The 10,033-nt window shown below is 44.0% G+C and overlaps 2 protein-coding genes across 51 annotated transcripts; one reads left to right on the top strand and one right to left on the bottom strand.

Annotated features, from left to right (window-relative positions):
• Window positions 1-1,292: 1,292 nt before the first annotated feature.
• LOC127920282 (uncharacterized) lies at window positions 1,293-4,376 on the top strand. Of its 50 annotated transcripts, XM_052504203.1 has the most exons (8): window positions 1,293-1,494; window positions 2,060-2,159; window positions 2,235-2,309; window positions 2,509-2,608; window positions 2,782-3,106; window positions 3,232-3,331; window positions 3,381-3,480; window positions 3,656-4,376. In XM_052504203.1, the coding sequence occupies exons 1-8, from the start codon at window positions 1,454-1,456 to the stop codon at window positions 4,117-4,119; spliced, it is 1,305 nt and encodes a 434-aa protein (XP_052360163.1). In that variant the 5' UTR covers window positions 1,293-1,453; the 3' UTR covers window positions 4,120-4,376. The 50 variants fall into 50 exon arrangements, 13 of the variants coding, with proteins under 13 accessions (XP_052360163.1, XP_052360164.1, XP_052360165.1 ...); XM_052504204.1 differs by lacking the exon at window positions 2,235-2,309 and having other exon boundaries at window positions 2,110-2,159; window positions 2,534-2,608; XM_052504205.1 differs by lacking the exon at window positions 2,235-2,309 and having other exon boundaries at window positions 2,010-2,084; window positions 2,559-2,608.
• A 388-nt stretch (window positions 4,377-4,764) lies between these two features.
• LOC118382821 (hematopoietically-expressed homeobox protein hhex) lies at window positions 4,765-7,861 on the bottom strand. Its single transcript, XM_052504216.1, is given in 5 exon segments — window positions 4,765-5,029; window positions 5,256-5,306; window positions 5,524-5,702; window positions 7,346-7,375; window positions 7,378-7,861. Coding segments are annotated over 5 exon segments (846 nt in total). The 5' UTR covers window positions 7,700-7,861; the 3' UTR covers window position 4,765.
• Window positions 7,862-10,033: the final 2,172 nt, after the last annotated feature.

Below are 10,033 nucleotides of genomic sequence, written 5' to 3'. Positions count from 1 at the left end.
TGGTGACGACAATGAGTCAGTCACCAGTTGGTCTGGCATGGTCCCTTATGGTGATGACAATGAGTCACCAGTTGGTCTGGCATGGTCCCTTATCGTGACGACAATGAGCCATCAGTTGGTCGGGCATGGTCCCTCATCGTGGCGACAATGAGTCACCAGTTGGTCGGGCATGGACCCTTATGGTGACGACAATGAGTCACCAGTTGGTCGGGCATGGTCCCTTATGGTGACGACAATGAGTCACCAGTTGGTCAGGCATGGTCTCTTATCGTGACGACAATGAGTCACCAGTTGGTCGGGCATGGTCCCTCATCGTGACGACAATGAGTCACCAGTTGGTCGGGCATGGACCCTTATGGTGACGACAATGAGTCACCAGTTGGTCAGGCATGGTCTCTTATCGTGACGACAATGAGTCACCAGTTGGTCTGGCATGGTCCCTTATCGTGACGACAATGAGTCACCAGTTGGTCGGGCATGGACCCTTATGGTGACGACAATGAGTCACCAGTTGGTCGGGCATGGTCCCTTATGGTGACGACAATGAGTCACCAGTTGGTCGGGCATGGTCCCTTATGGTGACGACAATGAGTCAGTCACCAGTTGGTCTGGCATGGTCCCTTATGGTGATGACAATGAGTCACCAGTTGGTCTGGCATGGTCCCTTATCGTGACGACAATGAGCCATCAGTTGGTCGAGCATGGTCCCTTATGGTGACGACAATGAGTCACCAGTTGGTCGGGCATGGTCCCTTATGGTGACGACAATGAGTCAGTCACCAGTTGGTCTGGCATGGTCCCTTATGGTGACGACAATGAGTCACCAGTTGGTCTGGCATGGTCCCTTATCGTGACGACAATGAGCCATCAGTTGGTCGAGCATGGTCCCTTATCGTGACGACAATGAGTCACCAGTTGGTCGGGCATGGTCCCTTATCGTGACGACAATGAGTCACCAGGTGGTAGGGCATGGTCCCTCATCGTGACGACAATGAGTCACCAGTTGGTCGAGCATGGTCCCTTATCGTGACGACAATGAGTCACCAGGTGGTCGGGCATGGTCCCTTATCGTGACGACAATGAGTCACCAGGTGGTCAGGCATGGTCCCTTATCGTGACGACAATGAGTCACCAGGTGGTCAGGCATGGTCCCTCAGTGTTCAATCATCATCCAGATTAATGAAGATTTCTTACCACTAAATACTGTTTATTAATAATCAATTAAAAATACACTGAGTTCAGAATACATTTCTAAATGTTTTCCATTCCACGGAGAAAAAAAAACCCAACAAACGAGTCATTTTCAACCAAAAGGACATTCTGAGATGTGGCTAAAGATGGTCAGACAGTCAACTACATTACATTTAAACAATACGTATGTTTTCAGGTGTCTGTCTTATATCTGAGCACTATAAGAAAGCTCAGGATTTAGTTATAATAGTTTAACTGTGGAATGACCCTTTGGCGTAGAAATAGTTCCCTTCAGACAGTCAGGTCAGGGTTACCTTCAGACAGTCAGGTCTGAGTTACCTTCAGACAGTCAGGTCTGGGTTCCCTTCAGACAGTCAGTACTGAGTTCCTTCAGACAGTCAGGTCTGGGTTCCCTTCAGACAGTCAGGTCTGGGTTCCCTTCAGACAGTCAGGTCTGGGTTCCCTTCAGACAGTCAGGTCTGGGTTCCCTTCAGACAGTCAACTACATTACATTTAAACAATAAGTATGTTTTGAGGTGTCTGTCTTATATCTGAGCACTATAAGAAAGCTCAGGATTTAGTTATAATAGTTTAACTGTGGAATGACCCTTTGGCGTAGAAATAGTTCCCTTCAGACAGTCAGGTCTGGGTTCCCTTCAGACAGTCAGGTCTGGGTTACCTTCAGACAGTCAGTACTGGGTTCCCTTCAGACAGTCAGGTCTGGGTTCCCTTCAGACAGTCAGGTCTGGGTTCCCTTCAGACAGTCAGGTCTGGGTTCCCTTCAGACAGTCAGTACTGAGTTCCCTTCAGACAGTCAGTACTGAGTTCCCTTCAGACAGTCAGGTCTGGGTTCCCTTCAGACAGTCAGTACTGAGTTCCCTTCAGACAGTCAGGTCTGGGTTCCCTTCAGACAGTCAGTACTGAGTTCCCTTCAGACAGTCAGGTCTGGGTTCCCTTCAGACAGTCAGGTCTGGGTTCCCTTCAGACAGTCAGTACTGGGTTCCCTTCAGACAGTCAGGTCTGGGTTCCCTTCAGACAGTCAGGTCTGGGTTCCCTTCAGACAGTCAGGTCTGGGTTCCCTTCAGACAGTCAGTACTGAGTTCCCTTCAGACAGTCAGGTCTGGGTTCCTTCAGACAGTCAGGTCTGGGTTCCCTTCAGACAGTCAGGTCTGGGTTCCCTTCAGACAGTCAGGTCTGGGTTCCCTTCAGACAGTCAGGTCTGGGTTCCCTTCAGACAGTCAGGTCTGGGTTCCCTTCAGACAGTCAGGTCTGGGTTCCCTTCAGACAGTCAGGTCTGAGTTACCTTCAGACAGTCAGGTCTGGGTTCCCTTCAGACAGTCAGTACTGAGTTCCCTTCAGACAGTCAGGTCTGGGTTCCCTTCAGACAGTCAGGTCTGGGTTCCCTTCAGACAGTCAGGTCTGGGTTCCCTTCAGACAGTCAGGTCTGGGTTCCCTTCAGACAGTCAGGTCTGGTTCCCTTCAGACAGTCAGTACTGGGTTCCCTTCAGACAGTCAGTACTGAGTTCCCTTCAGACAGTCAGGTCTGGTTCCCTTCAGACAGTCAGTACTGGGTTCCCTTCAGACAGTCAGTACTGAGTTCCCTTCAGACAGTCAGGTCTGGGTTCCCTTCAGACAGTCAGGTCTGGGTTCCCTTCAGACAGTCAGTACTGAGTTCCCTTCAGACAGTCAGTACTGAGTTCCCTTCAGACAGTCAGGTCTGGGTTCCCTTCAGACAGTCAGTACTGAGTTCCCTTCAGACAGTCAGTACTGGGTTCCCTTCAGACAGTCAGGTCTGGGTTCCCTTCAGACAGTCAGTACTGGGTTACCTTCAGACAGTCAGTACTGAGTTCCCTTCAGACAGTCAGTACTGGGTTCCCTTCAGACAGTCAGGTCTGGGTTCCCTTCAGACAGTCAGGTCTGGGTTCCCTTCAGACAGTCAGTACTGAGTTACCTTCAGACAGTCAGGTCTGGGTTCCCTTCAGACAGTCAGTACTGGGTTCCCTTCAGACAGTCAGGTCTGGGTTCCCTTCAGACAGTCAGTACTGGGTTCCCTTCAGACAGTCAGGTCTGGGTTCCCTTCAGACAGTCAGGTCTGAGTTACCTTCAGACAGTCAGTACTGAGTTCCCTTCAGACAGTCAGGTCTGGTTCCCTTCAGACAGTCAGTACTGAGTTACCTTCAGACAGTCAGGTCTGGGTTCCCTTCAGACAGTCAGGTCTGGGTTACCTTCAGACAGTCAGGTCTGGGTTCCCTTCAGACAGTCAGGTCTGGGTTCCCTTCAGACAGTCAGGTCTGGGTTCCCTTCAGACAGTCAGGTCTGGGTTCCCTTCAGACAGTCAGGTCTGAGTTCCCTTCAGACAGTCAGGTCTGGGTTCCCTTCAGACAGTCAGGTCTGGGTTCCCTTCAGACAGTCAGGTCTGGGTTCCCTTCAGACAGTCAGGTCTGGGTTCCCTTCAGACAGTCAGTACTGAGTTACCTTCAGACAGTCAGTACTGAGTTCCCTTCAGACAGTCAGGTCTGGGTTCCCTTCAGACAGTCAGGTCTGGGTTCCCTTCAGACAGTCAGGTCTGGGTTCCCTTCAGACAGTCAGGTCTGGGTTACCTTCAGACAGTCAGGTCTGGGTTCCCTTCAGACAGTCAGTACTGGGTTCCCTTCAGACAGTCAGGTCTGGGTTCCCTTCAGACAGTCAGGTCTGGGTTCCCTTTCATTCAGTCAGGTCTGGGTTCCCTTCAGACAGTCTTGTGGGCGTGGTAGATCAAAACAAAACTTTTTAGACTCTGGAGACATTTTCCTGAGAAGACAGATTTTCGGGATGTCACATAATTTTCTGACAAACCCACCTGCTACGCAAAAGTCAATTATGGTCAATTCTGACATAAACTGCATCCCATCTACAAAACCCAAAATCAGCGCCAAAATCCGCGGATGAGGTATATTGAGACGCAACCCAGATATCGTTAGTTTAATTAAGAGTTTATTTCAAAATAGTTCTACTAAACTAACATATGGAATTGTTTTAAGATGGTCATACCAAGAAAGATTTAGCTTTTTGATTTAGTCGACAACAAAAAATGCATCAAAATGAAGTTTGTTTTAAAGTGTCTGTCCTATATCTGAGAGGTATAAGAAAGATCGGGATTGTATTTTAATATTTGTACCAAAATTTAACAACAAAAAAAATGTCACTAAACTACTTCCACATACGTCCTTTCGTGTTTTTAACCCGTACGAGGGGATCTTCAAATCAAATTGTATATGTCACATGAGTACCGTGAAATGCTTACGTTCACGTCCAGTGAGGTTTGTGGGCGTCCTCGAGCTAAACATGTCGTTTCTAGGCCTAACCGTTCCGACGCTCATTTTTTGCTCAATTAATTTTTATTAAAAAAAAACTCAAATTGACAATAAAACAACATCACAAAATATACAGGTATTTATATACAAAACCAAATCTGTGTCCCAGAAAGATGCTACAACAATGTTTACTGACGGGCTATTGGTCCTCCTCCCGGGCCGTCAGTCACCCAGTGGGACAACGTCCAGATTGACCTGTAGTAAACAGTGATCTGATGACTTCATATCGGTGGATTCAGTGGGAACTCCATGTCATCCTCTATGTCCAGCTCTTGGTCTGTATCATCTGAAACGTCGGACTCTATTTGTCCTTGTGACAGAGGCGACGTGGAACACTGCAACCGACTGTGAGTGTGCGTCATCTCTGTAGCCCTACACCTCTGGTCCCGGCCCGGACTGAGGCTCACACCGGACTCCGGTCCCTCCTCGCAGTTTCTCCCGGTGCTATCGTCCTCCAGATCTGTCTTACTTCCGGTAGGGTTCTCCTGGGGGGGAAATAACAACAACGGTGACCAATCAGCCACAACGTACATTTCACATTGGGTATGCCATTGGCATTGTGCATGAATGTTACGCACAAGCACGAAATCTATAATAAATGTTTTTTATTTATTTTTTAGCTTGAAATGAAATATAAATAGCAATTTCTATATTCATAATTGACAACTGTAATCGAAAAGTACATTAAACCCCGTCCTAATTTATTCTTACCTGCTTCAGTCGCCTCCACTTGGCTCTTCGATTTTGGAACCACGTCTTCACCTGGAAAACAATGTCAACGAGAAATGTTTTAAAATGTTAGTCTACTAGATTGTGTGTCAGATCATTTACCTAAGACTATAGGCCTATGCGGAAATCAGTCGAACGAAATGTCTTTAAAAAAAAAAAGAATTTAATTGATGATACGGGTGAAACGGATAAAACCCAACTGACATGAATATATCCTGGATGTGGACCCTAATAAAACATTACTGCTGACCTGTCGTTCACTCAGTTGCAACATTTTAGCCAGTCGTTTTCGTTCGGGTGGTGAAAGGTATTTCTGCGTCTCAAACTTCTTTTCCAGCTCTATTGTCTGGTCGTTGGAGAATCGGACTTGTCCACCTTTTCTCTTGTGCAGTGGACGCTGAATGAACGGGCTCCATAGAAGTTGTTTCCCTTTGAAGACAAACAAAATACAAATAATGATTTAATATTGAAAAATGTTTTGACAAATGGGGCAGAATTATATGCTTAATGTTAGACCTTTAAAGTAGCCCCCCCAAAAAAGTGAACATAAATCAAAATGGTTTTCGTTAAGCTTGATTCGTTTCTCCTCCAGCAGAGGCCTAAAATGATTCTATGCAAATATTTACTGTGTTTATAATCTTTCTTGTCCGTGTTTTGCAGGCATCCGTTTAACCTCAGTTCTTAAAGGAAGGCCGTGAGTTGAAACTTGAAGCAGAGTGGAGAGAGTAGAACTATGGCAAAATATCCGTCCTGTGTTTCCTGTTGCTTTGCCTCACCAGTTTCTCTCATTACTAACGACCTTTCCATCAACATACTGCAATTGATGCTTTTTAAAATCGACATATGCTTTAATCAGCTTATCTCATTAAACTATAAGCATAACCTCATAAGAATACAATAATAAATCACCATTACAATAGTTAAATCCTTAAAAAAAACACACATATATATATATACATACACATACATATATATCTTCCAAAAGGCAAAAAATAAATAATCGCTTTAAAAAAAAATTGTTTGGTTTTGTGGCACAATGATCAAACCCATATTTTTCTTATAGGCGTGAATTTAATTATTTAATAAATGAAATCAATTGGATGAAATAGTGAAATTCAAATAACTTCAAAAGTCACCCTAAAGATGTTAAATTGCGTCAGTTCGTAGGCCTATTTCATGCTTTGCAGCTTGATTATTTTAGCAACCATAAAGTCACAATCCACCGCAGAGGAAATGAACAATATCAGACAAACGGATCCCGGCTATCAGAAGTCGAGTGTTTCCTGAATGCGTCTGTATTGAGGATGTCGATAAAATAATCAGCATCATGCACGACTCCCGGGGAAGAGGCTGCTCGAGGCCGCCAGGAAAACGTTCAACAGCTTCTGAAAGCAGATTTACTCCTATCGAGAGCTCAAGACTTCCTGTATGAACGGAAAGGGTCAGGCTTGCTGAACAGAGAGGCAGTTCACCTCAGGGCGACACTTTAATGCTGAAATAACAAGTGATTTAGAGCATGTTGTAGTCGCAGGATGCATCGGATGTTTGAAACAATAACGGATTTTGCACCCCAAAAAAACTCAAGGTGGTTGATTTAACTTTAACAATTAGCAAATTAAACAGATAACTTAATGTATTGAGGTAAATTATGCCTGAAGTAAATGAACTATGTTCAAGCATGATATAATGCTTACACATTTTTTACCTCTAAAACACACGACCACTTTAGGATGGAAACCTACAGCACGCTTCTGTAGCTCAGTTGGTAGAGCATGGCGCTTGTAACGCCAGGGTAGTAGTTTCCCCGGGAACCCATACGTAGAATGTATGCACACATGACTGTAAGTCGCTTTGGATAAAAGCGTCTGCTAAATGGCATATATTATTATATTATTATTATAGAATGTAGTTTCAAAATCAAGTACACGCACACACTTTTAATCTCCTTTCGCCTACACATTGTACATAGGTTATTACAGACGTACAGCAGTTGTCAACATTAAAGTATCTTTAACGAATTTCAGCAGAAAAAGCATCCAAACAAGTAAGAGATTGATATGAGTTGAACTCACCAAGCGGGTCGTGCCTGATCAGAGTATAGTCCCCACAGACCGCTGGAATGGATACAGGGAATTAGCGAAAGCCCCGGAGGCATACGTGGCGGTGAGCGCAGCGTGGTGAGAGAACGCAGGGTGGATCGGTGTCGGTTCATAGATGGGGGTCCGGTACGGAGAGACCAAACTGGTGAAGGATGAATTGGGTGACGGTAGATTTGGCGTGGAGACCACCACTGAAGACTGGGTCAGGGTCTCATTTCTCCCCAGGATGTCTTCGATGTAGAAAGGAGTTGGGTGGACGGGCTGGATAGGGGTCGGCGCGTAAAGAGGAACACCCATGGCTGAAGGCGCACTGTGTTGGTACTGCATGATCACACTGTGTTGGTACTGAATAATATCTCTATTCAACTATATTATCTTCTGCTGTCAAAGGAAGAAGTGTAGGAAACCTATAGGCGCCTCTCTCTCTCTCTCTCTCTCTCTCTCTCTCTCTCTCTCTCTCTCTCTCTCTCTCTCTCCATGAGTTGGCTGGTGAGTGTGACCTCAGTTAAAGCTTACTTCATATCTCAGCATTAGAGGGAGGAGATAACGGAGCAGGCCACTTCCTGCAGGTACACACACACACACTGCGATTGGTCCCCTCGGCAAATACACTTTATAATTCAATAATATCCAATCATTAGGCTATCCTTTATCTTACCTTGAAGCGCCTATGTTCATTAATAAAATAGGCCATTACGTGTTATCTGTTAAAAGAAAGAAAGATGGTATGAACATCTCCTGACGCGTGGCACATGTTAAAAAGACATGTCTTTATAAGTGATTCAATAAGCACGTGGTTTTACAGATTAAATAGAATAGGCTATTCACGTGGTTTTCCAGATTCAATAGAATAGGCTATTCACGTGGTTTTCCAGATTCAATAGAATAGGCTATTCACGTGGTTTTCCAGATGAAATAGAATAGGCTATTCATGTGGTTTTCCAGATTAAATAGAATAGGCTATTCATGTGGTTTTCCAGATTCAATAGAATAGGCTATTCACGTGGTTTTCCAGATGAAATAGAATAGGCTATTCATGTGGTTTTCCAGATTCAATAGAATAGGCTATTCATGTGGTTTTCCAGATTCAATAGAATAGGCTATTCACGTGGTTTTCCAGATTCAATAGAATAGGCTATTCACGTGGTTTTCCAGATTCAATAGAATAGGCTATTCACGTGGTTTTCCAGATTCAATAGAATAGGCTATTCATGTGGTTTTCCAGATTCAATAGAATAGGCTATTCACGTGGTTTTCCAGATTAAATAGAACAGGCTTTTCACGTGGTTTTCCCATGTGCATAAAACGTAGAAAAAACCCCTCTAATCTGTAAAAAGTAAATTATAATGGCCTGAATCATTCGGATATTTGGAGCACATTATCACAGACTATTACTACAGATTTAAACGGTAACAACAGATTGTAAAATACAACTGTGTCTGTGACAGGTGATTAACTCATGATTTGGATGATTGCAATGATCCCGAGGCTGATTCCTGTATCAGTGAGCCAATAGAGAGACACTATAGTAGCCCGTCAAGTATAACAGTGCTGTGTGTTGTGGGTCTATTATGAATGTTAGTGGTTTTAAATAGCTAACCGAGTAGGGGCTCTATCGGATTATTCCCGCATCGTTTCCTCTTCTCTGTTAAACAGTAATGAATACATTCCGTTATAACTTCTCTAATGTTTCAGTTTGATCAATAATAAGTGGTCTGTGCTCTCTCCAGTTTAAAACAGTGTCCATGACTACGAGCAGGCCCTAGCCTACATGTTGAACTTTTGTGTAATATTTCGCAGCCTATTTGGGTCTATTCTATATTCACTGAAGCTGCAATTTTGTAACTCGGCTCTTTTCAGCTCTTTTAATTAACAGTTATGTTTCTTTGTCTTCATGCAAAATTGTGCCGCAAAGCTGAAATCCCATTGACAATAGTTCCACTGATTAGCCGATTCGATTTTTCTACAAGCGAGTCACTCTAATAAAGAAAACTTTCTAACGTCGTAATTTAGATAAAAGAGACCCGAAGAATAAACACTGATACGAGAGAAGCTTAGACATATAGCCTCACATGAAAGTCAAATCACTAGACGGCTAATATTGGGACTTTGACAATGATTGCAGTGAATTGATCGGAGTGGCGTCCGGACTTCTGTTCCGACAAACAGCTGATAGTTACAGAGAGCAGGGTGGGTGGTCATCGCTGTCTAATGTCGTCGAGCGGCACCGACGTTGTTGGCGACACATGGCCGATTTTAGAGACGTTTTGAATTTAATGGAGTCAATTCATAAAAACGGGGTTTAATAAAATAAATAACCATCAAACACCCAACTGTATCTATTCTAAATATGTGGTATATTATTAAAGCTAATGCCATGAATATCCATAGGCCGTCTAGGCTACTTTATCCTGTCTACTGTGAGAGAAAGTAAGAGGGTGTAGCCACAGGCTTTAGGACCATAATCTGTTGTGTCACAGATGGATATTCGTTTTCAACAATTTATACAAACTGGGTCTTCAGCGCTGTTATCACCTGATTAGGTCCATAGTGTTGAAATAATAATATAATAATAATAATATATGCCATTTAGCTGACGCTTTTATCCAAAGCGACTTACAGTCATGTGTGCATACATTCTACGTATGGGTGGTCCCGGGA

This window comes from Oncorhynchus keta, unplaced genomic scaffold (assembly GCF_023373465.1).
Source record: "Oncorhynchus keta strain PuntledgeMale-10-30-2019 unplaced genomic scaffold, Oket_V2 Un_contig_18794_pilon_pilon, whole genome shotgun sequence".
Classification (NCBI taxonomy): Eukaryota; Metazoa; Chordata; class Actinopteri; order Salmoniformes; family Salmonidae; genus Oncorhynchus; species Oncorhynchus keta.
This window is presented reverse-complemented; position numbering and strand designations above follow the sequence as displayed.

Coding starts and splice junctions, on each gene's coding strand:
- LOC127920282 (XM_052504203.1), top strand. CDS start 1,454: ATGACCCTTTGGCGTAGAAATAGTTCCCTTCAGACAGTCAG. Junction 2,160..2,234: donor GGTTCCCTTCAGACAGTCAG/GTCTGGGTTCCC, acceptor TCAGACAGTCAG/GTCTGGGTTCCCTTCAGACA. Junction 3,481..3,655: donor GGTTCCCTTCAGACAGTCAG/GTCTGGGTTCCC, acceptor TCAGACAGTCAG/TACTGAGTTACCTTCAGACA.